The 24,980-nt window shown below is 39.9% G+C and overlaps 1 protein-coding gene across 3 annotated transcripts in view; it reads right to left on the bottom strand.

The window, feature by feature from the left end:
• Positions 1-20,297, bottom strand: part of LOC140499970 (adhesion G protein-coupled receptor E3-like) — a 70,860-nt gene extending 50,563 nt beyond the window's left edge. For all 3 annotated transcript variants that reach the window (XM_072602065.1, XM_072602063.1, XM_072602064.1), the window contains exons 1-2: positions 20,191-20,297; positions 13,684-13,734 (exon numbers count right to left, since the gene is read on the bottom strand). In XM_072602065.1, coding sequence (XP_072458166.1) covers positions 13,684-13,734; positions 20,191-20,221 — 82 coding nt within the window. In that variant the 5' untranslated portion in view covers positions 20,222-20,297. The remainder of the gene's footprint in view (positions 1-13,683; positions 13,735-20,190) is intronic.
• Positions 20,298-24,980: the final 4,683 nt, after the last annotated feature.

The following is a 24,980-nucleotide window of genomic DNA, read 5'->3' as shown; positions in this document are numbered from 1 at the left end:
GTATTAGAAAGGAATGTTGAGAGTTTTTATTGCATGTAATTGGGAAATAAGAACTACAGGGAATGGGGTATAGAAATATATCTTGCCCTACAAGAAAAGAGACAGGATGGGGATAAGGGAAGGGTGGGGTGTGATAGAAGGGAGGGTACATTGAGGGAAGGGATAATCAGAATGCAAAGTATTAGGAAGCGGGGGGAGGGGAGTGATGGGGAGAAAAATTGGACATGTTACAAAGTGAGGTAAAAGCAATTAGTATTAAAACAATTGACTGAATCAATTATTGAGAATAAATCAATGACATCTTTAGTTTGGGGGAAAGAATTTCAGTCGAAATTCCCTAGAGGACGGTAACCTCGGGCAAAATTCAGCATTCATGGAAAAGTTAAGGTTTTAATGGCAAATTTGATTTTATGATTGCTATTTAATTATAGAAAGGCATGTAAGCCACTTAAGACTTGCCTCAAAAGATGTTCCTTAGCCAAAGTGAAATTGTAATCATATTTGAAACCTGATTATTGGAACATGCCATTTTTAGATGCTATGGGACTATTAAGTTAATGTTCTTCTGAGTCTAACTCCAGGTATGGGTAGCAAGAAAGGCAATCTGAGTCTCCAATCCATGATGCCAGTAAGCTGGTAAAATGCTGGTATGAACTGCTTAAGGTGATCTCATGGGAAGGGTGGGAGAGCAGCTGTTCAGCTTGGGCTGAGGTAGAATTCTCCTGACTCAATTTCCCCACTGACACCTGGCAGGCTTTAAGCCTGACTGAATGCAAGTGGATTATCTAATCCTGCCTAGAACTGACATGAAGTTGGGGAGATACTGTATCTCTGCAATGTCCCTACTCTTGGTGGCAATTTCCTACAGTCAAAAGGTTTGTAAGCTTAATACCAGATCAATTCAATTGTAGATTATTGGTAGGGGAACATCAGAGGTTAAGTCTAAAATTAAGCTATTAGGCATAGGACTTTGGACCAACAACAATAAGCTCGGGTCCTTTAATTCTTAGTAAACTGTGGAGACAATTAGGTCAAGAGCTTGTGAAGTTAGCAACATAAATATTATTTGTGTCTTATTTGGTTAATGTTTTAAAAAAAATTCTTTTGTGGTCCATATTGTAAATGCTTTAAAAAGAAGTATTACCTGACCAAAAGTTTGAATTGCTTTATCTGTTATAAACTGTGTTAAAAATAAAAAATAAAATTTAAAAAAAAAAGGAAAGAAAAGATAAGGATTTGTGCTTTGGGTCTCAGTAAGAGGAAGGGAAGAGAAGCAGGGGAACAGAAATCGATTCTGACAAGTATGGATCACTAGCATTGATCTCATTCCTCTTTTAACAGATCTTTGTAAGATGAAAGAATCAGGGGCAAATAAAGAAAGAAGTATAAGAGGATAGGATGGAAGTACACAAATAATAATCTTAACTAAATGCAAATAGGATGAACTCACCCACAAAAGAGAAGAGGAGTAGAGAATGGATTAAAAATTCAACATTAAGATTAAATTGAAATTGGATTAAGAATCTAGAAATATGTTGTTTACAGGAAAGTACATTGAATAGCATGTAGCTATAGGAATATATAGGAAGATAGAAGCTACTAGTTTGTCCCCTACCACTTCTCCCTTAATGCCACTAAGAGCATCCTCATAACTTTTAGAAGCTGCAGGGTAATTTTCTCTGATGGTTCTGATACTAGCTACCCAGGGCTTGGTGGGAGCTGGAAGAAATTTACTCCAACATACTATCAATAAAGTCCAAGTGAGTTCCTACACTTTGGAAAGCACATTGAGAACTGTGATACTGAAGTTGAAACATGGTGAATCCCATCATTGATGGAGAAAATAGTTTATTATAGTAATCTTGACTGTTTCCTTCCCATTTTTGTCTACTTTCTTCTCTCATCCCTAGAAAAGTTTGAGAGCTCTTGCCAAGCTTCCAATAAACTTATTTTTTCTTATACTACTTACATGTCATCATTTTATATAATGATACTGCTTATAACCTTCCATCATCCTCCATAATATTTTCTAAAACTTCTTAGTAAATCAGTGCTATCTGTAGCTGTCATGTTTTTTTTTCTGTTTTGCAAACATACCAAGTGTTTTCTGGCTAAAGCAGTTTCTAAATTCTCTTGGTTTTCTTATTGTAGAAATTGATATATATGTATCAAAATTAGTTAGGAAAAGGTCATAATCTGAGCTACTGTATCTTCTTTAAACCATTGCCATCTTTCAGCTTTAATAGCTTAATAACTTATTTAAAGGTATCAGGCTACAGTTTCTTTGTGTTTTATGTTATATTTTCATTTCAGTTTTATTCTTTCTTCTAATATGGTATTGATTTTTATTCTAAGAAAATTATGTTTAGGTTTTAGGTAGTCTGCTGATTTGACAGTGACTACTACTTTGCCAACTAGTTATTTTCTGTTTCATTTTTATAATAGTATTCAATGTTTGCTATACCTAGTAACTCTTTTTGAAAACAATTCATGAAATATTTGCAGATTCTTTGTCCATTTTGTTCTCATTAACTATAAGTGTTGTCCAGATCCCTATCCTGGAGCCTCTTCTCTTTTCCCTCCTTGCTAACTCACTTGGTGATCTCATCAGCTCCCATGAGTGCTATTATCACCTCTGCACAGATGATTCCCATATCTCTATAACTAGTCTTAGCATCTTTGTTGAGTGATAGCCAGGCATCATCAAGTATTTCTTGGACATCTTGAACTCCACGCCCCACTATTGCTGTTGCTGAGTCATTCAGTCATATCTGACTCTGTGATCCTAAGGACAAAGTCTATGGAGTTTTCTTTGGCAAAGGTATTGAAGTTCTTTGCCATTTCCTTCTCCAATATACTCCCATTTTACAGATGAGAAATAGACAAATAGGAGTTAAGTGACTTGCCCAGAATCACACAATTAGTAAGTATCTGAGGCCAAATTTGAACTCAGGTCTTCCTGACTCCAGGCCTAGTGCTCTCTTCACTGTACCACCTAGATGTTATGTCTCATAGACATTTCAAATTCAACATATCCAAAACTAACTATCTTTCCTCCCGAATCCTCCCTCCTTCTGAACTTCGTTATTACAAATGGGGGCACCATCATCTTTCCAGTAATCCAAGTTACTCATTCCCCTTCCATGTATCTATATAGTACCAAGTCTTATCATTTCTACTTTAATGAAAGAAACCGTCATCATCTTCTTTTTCTTCCTCTTCATCATTATCATCATGGAGGCAGATTGGCATAGTACCAAGAGGTCTGGATTTAGAAGAGTAACTAAAGAAATAAAGATTTAGACTTGAATCCTAGCTTTTCTACTTGTGACATATGTGACCCTGAACAAATTACTTGATCTCCCTGAACTTCTTTTTATTCACCTGCAGTATAAGGAAGTTGGCTTAAATGACTTCTAACATCCCTTCTAGCTCTAATTTCATGTCCTATTCATCATGGTCATTGAGTTGGGCCCATTGTTTTATCCTTTCTACTGATATTTTTGGGGGTCCTGACCTTCTCATTCAAAGTGTTCCCTCTCTCCCTTAGTTCAGGTTCTTCTTAAGATGTGATAAGCTGTATCTTTGTGCAATATGTGTGTGAATATACATACATACATACATATATGTATGTGTGTACATATGGTATAGACAAATATGTGTGTGTACCTAAATGCTATTAAACTGCATTGGCTCAAAGACAGTTTTAGCCAGTTTACTTTGAGCCTTCCCATTAAGAAAAAAAAACTAATTAAAAAAACTCATGTCCACACTCACTGATGCCCTTTAAAGTTTGATTCCCTGAAATAAACTCCTTCATTGTATAATTTAAGACAAGTAGGCATGATAACAAGACTGAATAGTAGGTGCATAACTGAAGTAGATGCAGGAATGGGTTAGATAATATATGTATAGAGCCTCATTTACCCTGGAGAATTACATTAATTACAATCATTAATTGCCTACTTTCTTCTTCCCTTGCAGAGTTATTTTTGTAATTGTTATTTTATTATGATCTTTGTCTTTAAACCTGAATCCATGTAATAGCAGCTCAAATTCAAAAGGTAAGACCCACTCCTATTACCCATTAGACTATTACCAAAGAACTTGAAATTGTTTTTAAACTTACTTTAACAAACTTTGCCTCCTTGGCACCCATTAGAAGAAGTCTTTATTGGAATCCCCCTACTGGACAACAGACTATATAAAATTAGAAAGAACATTAGGACTCTGACTCAAATCTGTATGCAGACTGGAAATATCTAAACACTTTTGAAGTCTTAACTTTTGGGATTTTAAATTTTTCTCACAGATATTTAGTTTGGAACGTGTTCTGCTGAGTGAGGGATATGCCATATATAGAGGAGAAGTTTAGTAAGAGAAGGAAAGAGCCAGCTGCTTTGGGTAAGCTTTACAAAAGTTGAATAGCTACAAAAGGTAGATCTAATGCTACAGAATGCAAACTGGTCTTTGGTTAACACTGAAATTGTTCTGTAAGTAGACGACCATATTTACACAGATGGCATGAAGTATCTTTCAATGATTATAAATGTCAGGACTTATATGTATAACAGAACTGATTACTACTATAATTTCTTTGTTTTGTTTTCTTTTTTGCTATTTCTGTGTGGGTCATCCAGAGATAAATAACTTTTTTTTAATCTCCATGCATCCTTCAGAAAAAGTCTTTTGCTGGACCCATATGCTCAGCCCTCCATAGGTGCAAATATCTACTTGTAAATAGCTTCTCATTTTGTGGGACTTTTTTTTTTCCAGATCGTAGGATAATGGAATTTCTGAGTTGGAGGGCCATCTAGCCCAGTCACTAGAAGAAAAAGAATGCCCTCTACAAAATACCTAACAAGTGGTCATATAGCATTTGCTTGAAGAAGTCCAATCTTCCAAGGGCCGCTACCTCCTGAGGCAGTCTACTTTTGTATAGACCTAATTATTAGAAAATATTTTCTTTTATCAAGCCTGAAATAATAGGGAAGCTCTGGAATTTGTTGAGTAGAGGTATGATATGGTCACACTTCTGTGGAAGGCAGATTAGAAAGGGAAGATCCTGAAGGCAGAGAGACCAATTAGGATGCTATTTCAGTAAGCCAAGGGAGAAGTTATGAAGGCTTAAAGTCTTGAGCAGAGAATGGGGAAAGAAATGATGCAAGAAATGTTGTGTAGGTAAAAATCACTAATACTTTACAATGATAGGATGTGTCAGTGAAGGTGGGGAGATGAAGATGATTCTAAGGTTGGGGGTGGAGCCAAGATGGCAGAATAAAAGCAGGAACTTTCCTGAGCTCTCCCCCAAAACCCTTCAAATACCAGTAAAAAAAATGATTCTAAACAAATTCTAGGGCTCAGAGGATAGAACACCCACTCTGGAGTCAGGAGAACCTAAGTTCAAATCTGTCCTCAGACACTTACCAGCTGTGTGACCAGGGCAAATCACCTACCCCCAATTGTTGTCTCCACAAAAAGTGGAGGGAGAGTGAAAAGAAAGGAATTCACAGAGGAGAAACTATGGAGAAGGAAAAGATGGTCAAGAGCGTCAAATGATGTTGAGAGGTCAAGAAGGATAAAGACAAAAAAGGCCATTGAAAATTGATTTTTAATTCTGTTAAAACTTAAAATCAATACTTAATATTTCTGTTCACTGTGAGTTTTACTTAGGTAACCACAGATCACTTGTCTCATAATTCTTATCTTGTAATTAATACTTTTACCCTTGTATTGAAATTTGTATCTCCACTTTTGTAACTTCACCCACCATTCACATTCTGGAGAAACTTGCTTAAAGGTTAATCTCATCAATCTAAACTGTAATAGCAATTCTGATCACCTGCAGACTAATTCCCCTCACCTGAGTGATGTAATAGGGAGGAGCCAAGATGACACTCATCCTATCTCCTCATTGAAATGTCTACCACAGGATTGTTTTATCTTTGTTTTGTGACCTGAATCACACAACTTGTTTGTGGTCAAGGAGATTTCCAAGGGAAGATCCAAACAATGGTAATACCAAATTGATTTCAGAAGTTTTTTTTTTTCATTTTCTAGCCAATAAGAAGAATACACACTTACCTTGCTCAAGGAATTTTACACTATAAAAGACCTTGCCTTCCCTCACTCAGGTGGTCTTAGACTACTGAGGAGTCATTGACCCCATTTATTGGCTAGTGTTAGCCTAAATAATAAATGAATCATGCCTGAGTCTACTTTTACTTCTCACAACGTTAGTAACTTTAGAGAGAGCAGTTTCAATTGAGTGATAAGGTCCAAAGTCATTTACAAGAGATTAAAAAGTAAGTAAGATGAAAGAAAGTTGGTGTAACAAAAAAAGAAGGCTTTTTTCTAGGAATCTGATGGTGAAGAGGAGGAGAGAGCCCTTCACTGAATGACAGGGTCACTTGAGAGTACTTTAAGGATGAATGAAACTCTGGGCATGTTTGCAGGAAACAAGCAATGATTCAATAAATAGGAAGAAACTGAAGATTACAGGGAAAGAGGGAATGATTGGCAGGGGGGATAATATTCTGAACGAAACTGGATCATGGATATTTCAATCAATAAACAAGTATTTTGAAGCGCCTGCTACATGCCAGGTGCTGTGCTAGATGCTGGAAATTCAGGTAAAGAAATGAGATAATCCATATTTTAATTTCTTTTTAATGGGGGAGGGGGAGCAAGAACACCAAATACATACACAAGTATATACAGTGTAAAATACTGCCATTTAAAATACTGATGTGGTCACTGAAGAGGCAGAAATATAATTTTTGTATAAAGAACAAGTATGAAATCAACTTGTAAAGGATGTAAAGTACTGATCCTTTTGTATGTGCATAATTTGGTTGCTAAAAGTGGCAGAAAAAAAAACTTTTGTGCGTGACAGGACTGCTTAAAGTCCATGTGAAACCATGGTGTCTCAGGTAAAATTGAAATAGAGACAGTTTGTTGGGAAGGCCAGAGAGAGAGCTGCACCACAGATTAATGTACTGAGAAAATTTATTTTAAAGTAGAGAAATTATTTACGTCTTAGGACATTTTGACCTCTCAGCTTATTTCCATGTGATTGTTTTTGGAGTTCTAAAGGTTATAAGTTACAATATTATAAATTAAATAATTGCTTGGAGACTATAGGAAGAGTGAGTGGTTTTGGTTTTGCATCTCACAGAAAGAGGGATTTCTTGAGTTTTCCCTCACAAAAGAAAACTCTCTAATCACAGGGAGGTTCTGATCTAAGGTATTCAGAACAACAAAAAAAATCACCTTTTAAATAGTTGAGTGAAAAAGAGTCATCGGCAAGGTTATTCTTCCGATGTTGTTTTGGGAGCTCAGTGATTGGAGGAAAAGCAGTACTGGACTAATTGAATAAAGAGTTGGAACAGTTGCTGGGAAGTTCATTGAAAGAGATATAATCTTCTCTGTCATTTGAATTGTTGCTCTCCAATGTCATCTCCAACTTGAAGGAGATGAAACCTCCTGGAGAGGCCTCCTTGCTTTCTATTGCCCTTTCTGGTTTGAAAGGGAGATATAGGGAAAGAGTGGCTTTGTATTTATTCTACTGTATAAGAAAATGCTTAAAATTGATTGGATAGCACAGAAATCTGTTGAATGAGGATTTGGCTAGACTTGTCCACTTAGAAAGGCAACCTAAAAATTTTTTCTGTGAGTCATGTTTTGCAATAAGAAGAGACTGAGAATCCAGAGGAATGATGACTAATAATGCCACCCACCTCATCCCTAATAGCTGATGAATTCAAGATGCAGAACAAGGCATACGTTTTTGGACATGTATAATATGGGAATTGGTTTTGTTTGACTATGCATATTTATTACAAAAGTATTCCTTTTCTTTGTTTTCTTTTAAATGAGAAGATGCAAAAAATAAATCTTGTTAATTGAAAAATAATTTTTTTAAAAGAAGAGTTTGGGTTTTTTTTTAAGAATAGACAGATGATTAGACAAAGCAGAATCCTGCTGAGTGAAGAGATGAATGGGCTGCTCTGCATTGCCCAAAAGCTTTGCAGCACCTAGCTTAAGAGAGTTATTTGCCACCATAGAATTGTTGTCACAGTAAACTTTTTAAGCATTCTGTTAAGGGTGATTGTAAATTAATGAGCTTGTCATTGCTTCCTCAGCTTGAAAGCAAAAGAGAATTGAGTTTGCCCAATAGAGAATATCAGAAGGGGAAGAACTAATAGAGAAATAGCTTCATGTGATGGAGCTTGCTCCTGAAAGGACGACAGAGTTGTGTGTTACCCTGAGCATATATTTTCCCCCCTTACTAAACCTCTCTGCTAGGCATCTACAGATGTGTGATCAGACTCCCAAATAGACACTGCATTAGTGGGAGAGTGAGGCCTAGGCTTATGGATGGACTACAATATTATTATTCTTTCTCCATTTGCTTTACATCAAGTCACTGGAATGTTATGATTAATTTTGCTTTTGTCTCATTAAGTAAATATGTTTATAAGTGAATAGTGTCATGATGAATGATTTTTTTCATGAATGGAAATCACACCAGTGGAAGTTCAGGAGCTAGAATAATGAGTAGTAGGAGTATATCTTCCCACACCAGTACTTTGAGAGACTTTTGAGTTGTAGCTATGTGGTGGTAGATCTTTCCTGAAGACCACATATTTGCTAATGTGATGACCAGCTGAGGTGAAAAATCCACCCCAGAGGTCAACCTCAGTCCTAAACATGCAAAAAATCAACAAGCATTTATTAAGCACTTATTATTTGCCATGCACTGAGCCAATCATTGAGAATTCAAAGAAAGAGAAAAACATTCCCTGCCCTCAAGGAACCTATATTCTAGTGAGTGAGAGAGCATGAAAATAGTGGAATACATTCATGATATAGAAGTAAATGGAAGGTAACCTTAGAGGAGAAGGCTCTAGAACTTGAGATGATAGGGTAAAGGGTGGTAGAGGGAGAAGTGGCAAAGGAGAGCAAGAAGATTTCCTACTTACCCAGCACAGCAAGTTAGGAGAAAGTATAGCCAGTATAGGAAAGAGTGGCTAAGGAAGTAGTATCCCAAGTGGGAGAGCCAGGTCTCAGTAGATATCACAATGTGGGGAAAAGTGAGAAAAAAAGTTTGAAGATGAAAAGAAATTTCTTACTCATAAAGCATTCCAGAGGGTACAGAGGAAGGGGTAGATCTGGTGTGGAACACTTGGGGGAGAAATGAGAATAAGGGAAAGGACAACAAGCTTGAGAACACGATTTATTTCTAGCCTGAGTTCAGACTAATACTGGGATAGAAAGAGTATGTGGTGTTGGAGTTAGCAAACCATTAAGGAATGTGTCTAGGATCATTTAGTATCAGTGTATAGGAAGAAGTCCTTAAGGTAGGCAGGTGATTAGATTGTTCCAAGTCCTTCTTTGAGGGTTATTATGCCCTATAAAGCCCGTGGAAGAAAGGCTGTGGAGTCTGGCAACCCAGTTGAAAGGCTGGAGGTGGCAGGGAGAGAAGGGTTCATCATTATAGAAGTTGGGATTACCAAAGGAGCAAGCTTATCTTGAGAGGATGGTAAGTAACTGTATATAGGCTTCCCACGGCGTAGGCCTGGAGGGCCTAAGATACCCCTAGAGGAAGACGATCTTCGGAGGGCAAAAGGTAGCAGTATCACTGGTTGTGGTCTGAGTAGGTAAGGTCTGTAATGTCCCAGAAAGCTGATAGTCCTTCCGGGTAGAACGTAGGGGAAGTTTTTCAAGCTGCCAGGGTACCCTAGATGTAAATCTTGGAAGTTTTTCAACCTCCTGACTCCACTGCTGGAGGGTGTGGGCGCTGGGGTGATGCTGGGAGACTGGGATACTGGGACACTGGGAGAAGCCTTGAGTTGTGCCCAAAGTGTGGGTCCAGAGTCAGGATGTGGTGCTTTTCCAACCTTCCATGAAGTAGAACGGCTTGAGTGAGAGCTGGATTGCCAAGGGGAGACTCTAGATATCAGGGAAAGGGAGGTGGTGGTATCTTGTACTTTTGCCTCTTCGGTGGGTGCTGGGGAGGCCAAAGAAGCAACCAAGTTATAGAGAGACTGGTGATAGCGGTGTCTATATTCCAAATCTAGGTGCTGGCGTCGTCTCTGTGGCCTCCAACCTCCAAAGTTGATGTTGGTGACTTTTAACTTTTTGCAGGAGATGGGTGGTCTCCCAGGCTCAGGATGTGGCAGCATTGTGGTCTCCCTAGTGCTAAGCAGGGTTTGGAGTAGTGCGGGTTGACCCTGGAGGAAGCCAGTTGTGGAAGGTTGGGTGGTGGTGGCAGTGGTGGTCAGTCGCTGCTGAATGAAACTAAGAGGGTGAAAGATGGAGTCGTTGTGTTTTCCACTTCTGTGAAAGGCTGCTGGGGAAGTCAAAGTTGCCACATGAGAAGGCCCAACCCAGAAACGTGAGCCATGGTGATGTTGGGGTCTCCTGCGTCTGGGAGGTGGAAGTGTCACATCCTTCTGCCAGTGAGATCCCAGTTGTCTCCAGAATGGGCAAGAGATAGTAGTGTTAGGTTGCTGTATCTGGGCATGAAAATCAGCTCTGTAGCAGCCCTGGGGCTCACGGGCCACAGTTGGACTCGTCCAGATGACCTTTGGAGGACCAAGGTCTTGAGGAGCAAGAGATGGCTTCTTCTTGTCCACCCTCCCCTCAGGAGGGTGCTGGCCAGACCTGAAGAGAAACAGGGGGCTCTGGAGGTGAGAAGTGCTGTCTGTGAGCCCTTGGGGTGTCGTTGGTAGTGCTATGGGCCATTTGGGAGGCAGGGGTGGCAGCGTAGGTGTAAGGGGTGCAATACGGCGGTTTGGAGTCCACCCTTTTCTCAGGCGGAAACGAGAGCCAGAGTTGAGGGAACGAACCAGTATTATAGGAGAGGGAGGGGGTAGTGTTCCGGCCTCCGCTGGGGAAGCCCCAGTCGCCACCAAAAGTTTGTCTTCTGGGATGGGAGTTGCCAGTAACATATTACATACAGAATAAACATAAAAAGAACAAACACAAATTAAAAAGTCGTTAAATACAAGGTGAATTTGGTAGGAGGCCACTAGCAATTGTGGAGTTATCAGGAAGGGCTTTCATGCACAAAGTGGGCCTTGAGCTGCCTGGGGACCAACATCTGGGATTCTAGGAGGTGGAGGTAATGAGGAAATGCATGGCAGGCATGGGGACTGCCAAAGAAAAAGCAGGGAAACTGGAGATACATAGTGATGGAGAAGGGAAAGAAAGACAGCCAGTTTGGATCACAGGATATCCAAGGACTGGTAACGTCTAATGAGACTTATAAAGATAGGGTAAAGCATGATTGCAAAGATCAAACAAAGCCAGACAATTATTTTTCCTATGAGGAACCCTGGGGTTTATTGAGCCTGGGGAACACATAGATCTTCACTTAAGGAAAATCACTTTGGCAGCAATGTGGAGGATTGATGGAGCGAGGAGACGAATGGGAAAACCCTTGCTTATTGCAAAATAATCCCCTAGATTATTTCTAGGGGAGAGGCAGTGAGTGCTGTGACTCAGTAAAGACACAATCTGGTAAGTGCCAACATCTTTGAGGTGAAGATAACAAGGACTTGAGGAATGTGGGAGACTAAAATAGAATGTCTGAATAGAATGGTGGTGACTTCAATAGAAATAGAGTAAAGTTGGAGGTGGGGGTCAGAGGATGAATTCTGTTAAGGAATTCTGCTGAATTTAAGATGTCTATGTGATATCCAGTTAGAATAGGTAGTTAGTGATATGGGACTAGAGAGAGACTAGGACTGGATACAGAGATGTGGGCATCATCTTCGTGTAAATAAGAAAAGGCATGAGAGCTGATTAAGTGTAGAGATTGTATGTTTAGAGGGAGAGAGAAAGAGGGCCTGGGACAAAGAGAGCCTTTCAGAACATCCATAGATAAAAGACATGATTTGGTTGACGAGCCTGCAAAGTACTGAGAAGGAGTAGTCAGAGGCAGAAAAAGAACCAGGAGGAAGGAGTGTCACAAAAATTCAGATGAGAGATTGTCCAGGAAGAGGGTGACATTCACTAGATGATTGAGGACAAGGCCTGAGAATAAACCATCAGATGTGACAATTGGTAGATCATTGGTCAATTTGAAAAGACCGATTTTGGTTGAATGATGACGTTGGAAACCAGATTGCAAAAAGTTGAGGAATAAATGAGAGAAGATGACACAGAACCAGCAAGAATAGACAGCTTTTCCCAGGAGTTTTGCCTGGAAAGGGAGGAGAGATACAGGATGATGGCTTGAAATTGGGTCTGGTGAAGGCTTTTGCTTTTAAGGATGGAAGAAATTGCCATACTTCTAAGCAGTACGTAAGGACAGTATGTAGAGAGAGATTGAAGATTAAAGAGAGGATGACAGAGGTGTCATTCTCTGGAGATGAATGAAGTAGATTGGGGTAGGGAGGGTTAGAGAGGGTTGCCTTGGCAAGGAAAAAGTCCAAATCACTGTCAGAGACTGAAGGAAAGGAGGAGAGAGTAAGATAATGTCAAGGAGTTTTAAGATGAAGAAAAAGGGAGAAGAGATAGCTCACATCAGATGGCATTAATTTTTTTCAGTGGTAGAAGAGGCGATGTCAGATTGATGGAGAGGAGTAGGGGAAAATATGGGAAGTTGGATGATAGAAGTTGTTTGGAACAGATTCTAAGGAGGGTGAGATAGGGCATCAATTATAGTCCAAGAGAAAGATTGCCTTGCCTAGTTGAAATTACATGCCATGAATTCATACTGTAGTGATAACTTCTCCAACTTGGAGCAACAGCATCTCAAGTAGGGAGGAGGGGAGGTGGTGGATCCTAGGAAAAATCCAGGGCTTGGCTTTGGCAAAAGATGAGCAGTAATAGAACAAAGGGACAAGAGATTCAATAGTAGAGGGTAGTGTAGAGCAGAACTGGGTTGAGATTAGAAAGGGGAAAAAAGTGGTCAGAGCAATACCAAGAAAGTATTGAGGGATGAAGGGAATGGAGGTCAGGAAGAGTGCAAATGATGGGTTTAGTAGGGGTGAGACAGAGAAAGGAAGGATAATGCTAGGTTAAGGTTAAATAAGGAAATGCTCTTTTTATTGCTTTGTTGAGGGGGACCATTAGAAACCAATCCTATTTCTGCTCTCCTCTAGTCCATTCAGCCATCTTAGCTAAATTGTGGTGACTATTTCAGAGTCTTAACAGGGCAACCTACATTAAGACTGTTACCTACCTAGCTCTGGAAATAAAGCCTCTCAACATAATCTAAGATTGCTTTCTCTTTCTTAGCTGCTAGAATGTGTTGGTGGGTCCATGTTTAGCTTGCAACTCATCAAAGCTCCAAATGTTTCTCATAAGAACTTTTTTCTAGCCACACCACTCCACTCCCATGCTGGGTAGCACAATGGATAGAGTCCTGGGCCTGAAATTAGGAAGATCTGAGTTCAAATCTTGCTGCAGGGACTCACTAGTTGTATAATCTTGAGAAAGAACCTCTGCTTCAGTTTTACACATCCATAAAATTGAGATAATAATAGGACCTACTTCCAGGGCTGTTGTGAAGACCAAATGAGATAATGTTTGTAAAGTTTTAGCACTTTACATGGTAGGCATTTAAAAGGTGCTTATTTCCTCCCTTCCCTATCCTGTGCTGCTACATTTTATTATTTGAATTCAAGTATAGGCCTTTATATGTGTCCTTATTTCTAAATATCAACATACCTTGACTTGATGAAATTTGAATCTTCAAGAAATAAATGAAGGAGATGCCGCCTGGGTGAGAGGGAAAAAAAAGAAGGTAGATTGATCATTTGAGGTATTTTGTTAAATTGTGATGGATCCATGAAGCTCTTTCAGATACCTACTTAACCTTCCTCCCAGAAGGTGAAACTCAGAATCTTAGACTGGGAAAGGGCCTCAGAGTTCATTTAGACCCATTAAAACTAGACCCCAAATTCTCTCTATAATATCCCTGATGAAAGATCATTCAAGAGCCACTTGAAAACCTCCTTCCTAAAGGAGATAGGGAGCTCACTTCTTCAAGCAGTTCATGCCCCTTAGGGATAGCTCCAGTGGTTAAGAAATATTTTCTTACTTGGAACTTACATCTGCCCTTTTGTAACTTATATCTGAAGCTCCTAGTTCTGTCCCCAGAGGCCCTTGAGATACTTGGAGACATGTCACTAGCCTCTCTAAGTCATTTCTTCTCCAGCTAAACACCCCTTGGTGCCTTCATACAATTCTCTTTTTTGGTGTGATCTCCAATCCACTCTTTATTCATCCTCTTCTGGATACTCTCCAGTTTGTGAATCTCCCTCATAAAATGTGATCTCCATCCCATATATACCAAAATATTTATAGTAGTCCTTTCTATAGAAACAAAAAAAATACCCTGCAAACAAAGTGGGTGCCCATCAGTCAGAAGAGTGGTTGAATAAATTGTGGCCTGTAATGAAATATTTTTGTGCAGAAAGAAACAGTGAATGTGAGAAATTCAGGGAAATATGAAGAGACCTGCAGAAACTGATGTAAGGTGAAGCAAGCAGAACCAGCAGGACAATATTCACAATAAGCACCGTAATGTAAATATTAACCAGGCAGGTTAAAAGGCAGGTGAGCTCCAGTTAGTTGTATTGACCAGTCTTGGCTTGAAAGACCAGATGATGATAAGAAGCATATTTCCTTCCTCTCAGGAAAAAAAAAATCACTTTGTGATAGATGACTTAAGAGAACATCCCAAGACCCTGTTGGTGAATGACATCACCATTTCACCGAAATTGCCCTCTCCAAAGGTAGCAGTGATCTTGTTTGCCAAGGCCAATGCCCTTCTCTCCATCCTCATTCTCCTTTACCTTCCTTCAATCTTTGACACCATTTATCCCTTTCTCTTCCTTGAGGCTTTCCTCTAGGTTTTTGGAACATCATTCTCTTCTCTTATTTTGCTGGATCCTCTTCCAGATCACACCCTCTAACTGTAAATGTCCCACAGGGGCTCTATCCTGGGCCCTCCTCTCTTCTCCCTCTATATTGTTTCTTTTAGCTATCTCATCATCCACCATAGATTTAATGACCATCTGGAGGCTGATGATTTTCAGATCTAACTATGTTGCCCCAATGTCTCTGCTGACCTCCAATCCAATTGCCTTTTCAAACATCTTGAACTGGATTTCTAACACATATCTTGAACTCCATATGGCCAAAATGGAACTTTTTTCCCCTAAGCTCTTCCTTCTTCCCCCTCCCCTTAGCACACAACCTTAGCTATTACTGTCAAGGACAACACCATTCTCCCAGTCCCTTAGGCTTGCAACCTAGGTTTTATCCTCAATGCCTTGCTATCTCTTAACCCCTATATCTAATCTGTTGACAAGGTCTCTCAATTTCATCTTTGCAGCATCTCTCAAATATATCCCCTTCTCTTCTCTGACACTGTCCCCTTCTTGGTGCAGGCCCTTCTCACCTCAAGCCTGGACTATTTATTGTGATATCTTGATGCTGGGTCCACCAGCCTCCAGTCACTATTCTTTCCAATCAGTCCTCCATTCAACCAAGCACTTGGTGATTTTCCAAAAGTGTAACTCTGACCATGTCACTCCCCCTACTCAATAAACTCCAGTGACTCTAGGATCAAATACAAAATGCTCTTTTTGACATTCAAATCCCTTCATAACTTAGCACCCCCACCCAACTATCTAGTCCTTTCAGACCTCCTTCCTTGCTATGTATTCTTCAAACCAGTGACACTGGCCTCCTTGCTGGTCCACAAATGAGATGTTCCATATCTCCTCTCTGAGTATTTTTTTCTGGCTGACCCCCCACCATTCGTGGTATGCTCTCCATCCTCATTTCCCCTATGGACTCCCATGACCTTCCTTCAAGTGCCAGCTAAAATTCCATCTTCTATAAGAAGCCTTTTCCAACCTCCCTTAATTCTAGTGCATTATTTCCTGTACATAGCATGTTTGCACATATTTATTTGTTTCTTGTCTCTCCCATCAGATTGTGAGCTCCTTGAGACCATGAACTGCCTTTTGACTTAGTACAGACTACTCCAAGAGAGCCGAGGGGTACAACCAGCAGACAGGCACCAGTCTGTATCTCCTCACTGGCTGTGTAAGCAAGTGATGAGAATGTCTTTTCTCATTTCTTCTTTCCATATGAAGGTGATTTTTTTCCTCTAGTGTTCTCCATCTATTATATAGATTTTTCCCCCTGTGCAATGGTGTTTTTTATTATTATTAAAACTTATTCATTTAGAAAGTGTGCATTCAAGGGCAGTTAGGAGACATAGTGGATAGAGTGCCTGAGTTCAAATCCAGTCCCAGACACTTGACACTTGTTACCTGAGTGACCCTGGGCGAGCCATTTAACCTTGATTGCCTCACCGAGAGAGAAAGAGAGGGAGAGAGGGAGAGAGAAAGAGAGGGAGAGAGAGAGAGAGAGCATTTTCTCTATTATTTTGCCCAAGTGTTGGCCACGTACAGCTCTTAGGACATTCACTAATTCACAGACTACATAAGCAAGAGGCTCTCAATCCTGATTTAGTGATCTGTGACAATGGTATCAAATTTAAATAGATACAGCTCCCTGCTGGCTGCATAATGATTTAGAAGACCACAAATTGACATTATCTATGTTGTGTTGCATTTTCATTTATGTTGTTAAACATTTCCCAATTATGTTTTAATCTAGTTCTGGTTGCACTTGGGAGTTTTCCAGGTCACTTGCAGTAGCCATGAGCTAAATATCTCTTGTAGGAGACCACCTAGGGTCATATTTTAAAAGCAACTGATATGGCTAAACCCCAAGAGCAGAACTGGAATAGCATGTGGGATTTTCAGCCTGCCTCTCATATCCTAACCTGTCTTTCATTTCTATTGATAAGTTACCTAGTATGGTGCCCTTCATGGTAAGTCCCTGAGATTAAGCAATTCTGTCCTCTCAATTTCCCCTCTCCAGAGAGAGTAAAGAGAGATAAATGAGGAAGAATGGAACATAAGTGAAAGCCCTGCCCCAGCTGACCCAGGAGGCAAGGACAGGCTATTCTGAACATTCTTTACCTTGCCCATTTCTGGTTGGGATGGACAGGAGCAAAGAAAGCACAGACTGTAGTCTACTGGAATGACATCTAAAGGATAGAGGCTACAGAAATATGGTCACAGAGAAAAGGAGCCTCTGCTCTAGCTTTTCCATAGCCCCAAGAAGATGGGAGGTTATTGTAGTTGATAACTGGACAAAGCATTCAAAGGAAGGGGGACCACCCAATAATTTCTTTGAAATGCTACTATATATAATAAATCATGTGGCTGCAGAAAAGTTGATTGCCTGCTTAATATCAACATTAGAGGGTAAATTGGCACATAACTTAGTACAATACCTAGAACATAGTAGGTGCTTAATAAATGTTTATTGATTGATCAGTTGCTAGAAATTGAGGGAGAAAATTTCCTAGACAAGCAAAGTAGGAGAAGCTACAGACATGTCCATATTTTAATGCTCCTGAGCCAGTTTTTCTATTGATCTAAAATTTATTCTAAATCTGGGTCACTGAGAAGATTTTGCATACCTTTTTTCTTTTTAGACCAACCCCACAGAAACTCTTCTAGTCATGTCTCAAAGGGACCTTGACAGAAGCACTAGGCTAGTTTTTGGTTTATTGTACCACCTGGTGGGCAAAAGTATAAAGTACACTCCCTTGATGGTTTATGGTAAAGTGATAACTTCAGTCTTTTGGAAAATCAGACACAAGTTAACGCAGGGCCATCTCCAATCATCATGATCTATATCTGACCACTGGACCTAGATGGCTCTGGAGGAGTAAGTGAGACTGGTGACTTTACACAGCCCTCCCTCACTTCAGTCCAATTCACTTGCAAGTCATGTCATCATTTTCTTGATGTCATGGTCCTCTTGGAAAACAAAAGACAAACAACAAACAACAACAAACACAAGTTAGTGTAGGTTGCTATGGGGACTGTAGCATCTCATTGTCATCTGGGATATGCATCATGGATCTGTCAGCTAACAGAAAACAGCAAACTCTGCTCTAACACTTCCTTTGAATTGGTTGCTTCCTTATTAAATTTAATGTGCACAATACTTGTTTCTTCTAATAATTGCTAAATAATAGAAAATGACCAATCACAATTCTTTATAGTTTTGTTTAATTCATGTTTCCAATGGGCATTTTCATTCTTTAGTGATTCTTTGTATGTTTGAATACTTATCCTGGGCAAGGAAAGTTGAAAATGAAGTATGTTAATGAAATAATTACCATTACTGGTTCCGTACGCAGCCTGATCTGGCCCATTCCTATGTGATCTGACCTGGTTGGTTACTTTTGTGCTGAAGTTCCTAACCCAGCTCCTTTCTCTACTTGCCTGACAAAATGATAAAATTGAAGATTTGCTGGGGAGTAGCTAGTTCTGGGAACCACTTTTGGCTGTCACTAAAAATTGCAATCTCAAAATATCCATATTCTAGAAACTCATGGATTGCTAAAACCAAAACTCATAGGTATCAGGAACCTGTGGCTGGATCAGTATCTTCCAGCGTCCTTCCTCCCTACCCCTACTCTCTTTACATAGGCCAGGGTAGTTCTTTCACCAAAGGCCAGGGAGCCAAGTATTAATATATGTTGATTTAATGGGGCTTCCTCATGACCCAAGGCCACATTGGCTTGGTTTTCAAGTCACTTGCCCAGTGTCACACAGCTGAGATCCAAACTCAAGTCTTACTGACTCCAAGTCCGGTGTTCTATTCAAGATGTTACCTGTTCATAGATCCTTATTGTTAGAATTATATGATGTCAGAGTTGAAAGCAGTTTGAGACATCACCTAATGCAACCGGTTCATTTTACATGTGAAGAAACTGAGGCCATGGGGCTAGAAAGTGAAAGAGGTAGGATTCAGGCCTAGGACTTCCTCTAAATATAAGGCACCTTCTACTTCAACAGTTCGAGTTAATTTCAAAAAACATTTATTAAATGCCTATTGTGTTCAAGATGAATTATGGTATGGGATACCAGATAGATAACCAGACTTGGAGTCAATAAGATCTACTTTCAAGCAGTACCTTTGATCCACTCTTGCTATGAGTCCCTGGGCAAGTCTCTGTTCCGATGCCCCCATGCAACTCCCCTCCAAAACTGTGAGTTACAGATGAATTGCTGAGCTTCCATTTCTGTGGGGAGTTTCCTCACCATAAATTTCCTACACTGAAAAAATCACAAGTCCTGATAGAAAAAAACAGCCCAAAAAATAGAAGATGGCAAGGCACTAGAGACAAAAATATAAAAAATGCCTTGTCTCCTCAGTATCTGATGAAATTGCTTCTCCTTATTGTGTACTAAAGAGTGATAATTCTACAGGAAGGGACATACCTAAGTGGAAAACCACAGAAGACTCTGTCAAGTAATGAATTTAAGAATTAATATAATAACATGAAAATCCAAGGTGCATCAGATCAGATTCACAGAATTTGAGAGTTGCAAGAAACTTCAAAGACCACTTATTCTATCCCATACATGAATGTCCTCTACAGTATATTCCCTACAAATTGTCATTGAGCTAATGCTGAAGACCTTTATTGATGGAGAGCTCACTACCTCCTGAAGGAACCTTTTCCACTTTTGGACAGCTCTCTTTGTTTTTCTTTAAATCATACTGAAATCTGACTACTTAAATCATACTGAAATCCAACCATCTACTCTTTGCTCTTATTTCTGCCCTCTGAGACCAAAAAAACCAAATCCTATCTCTTCCCATGTGACAACCCTTCACAAAGTTTAAGTTAGTTATCATGTCTCTGCTACCTCATCTTCAGATTATGTCTTCCTACTTCTTTCAACTGTGTCACTCATGGACTGGTGTCTTACTTTTCTTGACCCACAGTGGACACCTTACAACTTTTCAACGTCCTTCCTAAAACATATACACAATTCTCCCACAGCCGGATGCAATACTCCAGCATATCTGAGGCTGATGGCTGAGCTAGATTCATCACTCCCCAATCATAGGCAGTTGCAAGTTTGCCTGTCTATGCAACAGCAAAGTTCAAAAGGCATAGATACCCATCATGGTTACATAAAATGCATTCTAAAATGGATGCAAATTGCTTGATCCTCAGAGGTACATACTCAAGACAATAAATTTTCTGTAGACCAACTCGCAAGCTGAACATTTTTCAATTAGTCCAAACTGGAAAAGAATAAGTTATTGAAAACTTACCCCAGAGTAGCAAGCCCTGACTCCCAGCCATGGCAGTACTTCACTGTCTACTGATAAGAGGAAACTAGCTGCCCATCCTCTTATCATCTGAGGTTTCTCAAGAAGCCTGGGAGGCTGTTTTCTTTTTATAGTTCAAGTAGCTTTGTTACTTGAGTTAGGAAACATCACATGATTTGATGTTCAGAGAAATTTCCCTTTCCGGAAAGGGGCCATGAACATCATTATTATAACATTCATCCAAAAGCATTTTCTGTAAGTACCTAGTTATACTGAATGGACCAATTTGGGTAGATATCAGTTTCTTTCACAAAAGATTTTTTAAAAGTCTAGATTGCTGGGAGCTTTCCTGCTTCTATCCTTTAAAATGTTGAGCTGATTTAAGGACCAGTGAGAACAGAAATGGAGTTTCATTGTAAGTGAAGAATGGTCTAGAGACAATGAATCAAGCCAGGGACCATTTCATCCAGGGTCTCTACTTCAAACTTATTCCATTATGGTCAAGGAATCAATGGCCATCCTGGGGGTTTTACCTTCTCTGAACTTCAGTCTCCACAACTCTACTTTGAGGATATTGGACCTGATGCACGACAAAGACTTTTCTTGCTTTAAATAAATGAGCCTATATCTGATATGAAGCTAAGTGGAGCAGTGGATAGCGTTGGGCCTGGAGTCAGGAAACCTGAGTTCAAATTTGACCTCAGACAATTACTAACTGTGCGATCCTAGGTAAGTCATTGAACCTGTCTGTTTCAGTTTCCTCATCTGTAAAATAGGAATAACAATAGAACCTTCCTTTGTTGTGATTGTTGTGCAGATTAAATGAGATATTTGTAAAGTGTTTGGTACAGTGTTTGACACGTAGTAGTTGATTTTCCATGACACATGATAGGTGTTTAAGAAATACTTGTTCCTTGCAGAATGAGGCAGACTATTTTCTCTTGTGTTATGTTTTGTTTTGGTTTGATTTTCTCATGGTTTTTCCCATTCATTTTAATTCTTCTATGCAACATGACTAATATGAAAATGTGTTTAATAAGAATGTATGTGTAGAACCTATATAAGATTGCATGCCATCTCAGGGAGGGAGGGAACACGGAGGGGGAGAAAATTTAAAACTTATGGAAGTGATTGTTGAAAACTGAAAACAAATAAATTAATTAAATTTAAAAAAAAAAAATACTTGTTTTTTTCCCCCAGTAAGGCAATGCAAGTGCATGATACTTCTAGAAATATCTACACAGTGTTTCAAAAGTCTTAGTGCAGTGTCATCAGCGCTGATAATTTTTGCTTTAAGTGATATGATCTAGTCATAGAAAATGCTCTTAGAGGTTTCTTGGGTCCTGGGTCCTAGTCCCAACTCCCACCCCCACTGTTGCCTAAATGACCTTAGGCAAAGCAGTGGACCTTTCTGAGTTTTCTGTCAGTGAGTCAATAAACATTTGTTAAGCACCTACTATGTGCCATGCATGGTACTAAGCACTGGGAACACGAGAGGTTAAAACAATCCCTCTTCTAAAGGAGCTCGTGTTCTACTGGAGGAAATAATGCATGGACAACTATATACAAATAAAATACATACAGGATGAATTGGAAATAATAAAGAGAGGGAAGACACAAGGGAGTTGGGGAAACACTTCCCGTCCAAGGTAAGATTTTAGCTGGAACTGTTAGGAATTCCGGGTTGTCCAGAGATGGACATGAGGAAAGACAGCATTTCAGATATGGAAGATAGCCAGAGAAAATGCCCGAGTGTCTGCAGAAGGAATAGCAGGAAGGCCAGAGTTACTGGATCACAGAGTAGGTGGATGGGGAGGACAGGAAGGAAGAAGAGGATCTAAGGTTTAAGAAGATCACAAACATTAGAGAATATATCCAAACTATGCACACAAAGACAGGCTTGTAAATGCTGGAGTGATGAACAGGCTTCTGACCTGCACAAATAAGGACAATAACTAGTCATTGTGCACTAAGCATAAGGGAATAGCATGCAGAACCTGTAAGAATATGGGAGTCCACCCTATGGTGAGGGTCATAGAACTTCCAACTAGTTCTCTACAAGGGAGAGATCTTTTACAAAAAGTGAGACTCTGTACAGAACTCTACAAAGAAGAAAGAGAGAAGGAAGAGTTTGAGACCTTATTCTAGTTGAAAGAGTATGAATGTTAAGAGAAATGAGGCTCTAGGGGGAGGGATGAGCAACCTCCCTGACCTCCTTCCTTTCATGTACCTGTATGGAAGTCAGGAGGAGTGAAGGGGATGGACATAGAAGAGGCACAGGTGCTCTCCCTTAGGGAGCAGAGCACCCTCTCAAGTTTTGGAGAAGGTGATCCTCTCCCTCTAGGGAGATAGGTACAGGTGTGTTCTTGCCACAGGGCTCAAAAGGTCCAGGTGATGGGAGAAAAGGGGGAAGAAGCTGGGGAGGATGTGGAGGGGGGGGAATAGAAGAGATGGGGCTGAGATGGGGGAGAAGACAGGGAACTTAGGAAACAAAAAAAAGATGAAGAGAGGGAGGGGAAGAGATTGGCAGGGGAGGAGGGGAGAAGAGATAAACAGAGGAGAGGTCAAAGTGGAGGAGTAGGGAAGAGTAAGGAAGAATGTAGTGAAATGGGGGTAGGAAGCAGGAGATAGCCAGGAAATGGGGGCAGGAGAGTATGGGAGGATAGGGGACAGAGTGGGAGAAGAAGAAGGACAGGAAGATGGGAAATGGAGGGATGAGAAGTCTGAGTTCTCTTCTCACTCTAGCATCAGCTTTAAATCACCAACATAAAACAGATTGGGATAAGCCACGGATATTTATGTGTTGTTCCCAGCCTTTAAAATATTGAACCTATTCAAAAACAGCTGAGAACAGAAATGGAATTCTCATTGTAAATAGGGAATATTTTAGGGGCAATAAATTAAGGCAAAGACCTTTGATTCTAAGGGTCTGTTTTCAGTCTGTACCTTATGAACCTTATTCCATCATGATCAAGCAATCAGTCCTGGAGTTTTCAGGCTTAATTCAGATCTCCATTTTTGTTTTTCAGTTATCCTTAATAAATACTATTTTAACCACTAAAAGGCAAGGTAAAAATTAAAACTAGGGAGCTTGTAAGCAATATCTGTTTTTAACACTCAAAGCACCCATGATTTCATCAACATGACTGTGCCTTCTGATGATGGCGATCCTAATTCCTCCAACAAGATGAGTATCAAGAAATTCATCACACAGCAACCAACCTGGTGATGAAGTTATTTGGCCTCATTTAGTCTGGTCCCCAGATGGCAAACCTAAAACTGGAAGTCTTTCTAGCTTGGGAGGAGGGCTTGTCAAAATTTCCCCCTTTCTTTCTCTCTCTCTCTCTCTCTGTCTCTCTCTCTCTGTCTCTCTCTCTCTCTCTCTCTCTCTCTCTCTCTCTCTCTCTCTCTCTCTCTCTCTCTCTGTCTCTCTCTCTCTCCTCTCTGTCTCTCTCTGTCTCTCTCTCTCTGTCTCTCTCTCTGTCTCTCTCTCTCTCTGTCTCTGTCTGTCTGTCTGTCTGTCTCTCTCTCTCCCTCCCTCCCTCCCTCTCTCTCTCTGTCTCTCTCTCTCTGTCTCTCTCTCTCTCTCTGTCTCTCTCTCTCTCTCTCTGTCTCTCTCTCTCTGTCTCTCTCTGTCTCTCTCTGTCTCTCTCTGTCTCTCTCTGTCTCTCTCTCTCTCTCTCTCTCTCTCTCTCTCTCTCTCTCTCTCTCTCTCTCTCTCTCTCTTCTCCCCTATTTCCTCATTACCTCTTCCTTTCTTTCTCCCTCTCCTTTCTTCTCCTTCATCTCCTTTGCCACTTCTGGAATGGCCTCTTAGAGTCCAGGGTCATCCCCATATTTGAGCAGGTGTAAGAGAAAGATTTAGGGAGCATTCTCAACTCTACCAAATATTTACTAAGGGCCTTCTACATCTCAGTCAAAATACCAAATATTTCCCCGACTGTAAAGCATCATGGAGTGTATAAAGAAACAGAATTTGGAATCAGGAAACATGAGTTCAAATCTAACTTTTGGAGAGCAGGCAATTTACTCCACTTCTTTGGCCCTAAATTTCCTCATATTTAAAATGGGCACAATAATATTTGCATCACATGCCTCATGGAGTCATTAGGAGGAAACCCCTCTGTAAATTGTAAAGCTCAAAATAAATATGAATTGTTATCTTTATTGTGACACATTGAAAGACAAAAAAAACCTAAATTGCAAAGAAATATTTTCTCATAGTCATAAAAGTTACTTTTTAAAAATAGAACTATCTGAAGATAGATATATAATAAATAAATTCACCTAAAATATAAGGTGATTTATCAACTTCCAGATGGGGAGGCAGGTTATTAGTCCCAGGTTCCAGATAAAGAAAAAAAGAACCTTACCTCTACAAGACGCTCACTCTCTATCATGTTTCCAGTGCTTAGCACTGCCACATAGTAGGCACTTAATAAATGCTTATTGAATTGATTTGGTAAAAAAAACAAAAACAAAGCATTTTTATCTGGGCCTAGACCTAAGCCACTATCTCAGCTCAGCACTTTCTCTGCCTTGAAAAAAAGGAAGCCATAAAATGGAAATGAAAAGAAGTATCACAAAATAATGAAAGAGGCATGCTATAAAATTACAAAGAATAAGCATGACACCAAAGAAGAGAGATGAGAAGACATCTCCATCCAATTCCTTTGCAGAAGCGCAAGGTCCATGAGTGGGGGCCATTGCATATGCTTTCAGACTTTTTTTGATGTTTTGAAGACTTTTGCTTATTTTTTCTTTTCTTCCCCTATTTTCAGTTTTTCTTTTGA

This window comes from Notamacropus eugenii, chromosome 4 (assembly GCF_028372415.1).
Source record: "Notamacropus eugenii isolate mMacEug1 chromosome 4, mMacEug1.pri_v2, whole genome shotgun sequence".
In the NCBI taxonomy this organism is placed as follows: Eukaryota; Metazoa; Chordata; class Mammalia; order Diprotodontia; family Macropodidae; genus Notamacropus; species Notamacropus eugenii.
Note: the sequence above shows the minus strand (reverse complement) of the source record. Positions and strands in the feature narration are given on the sequence as shown.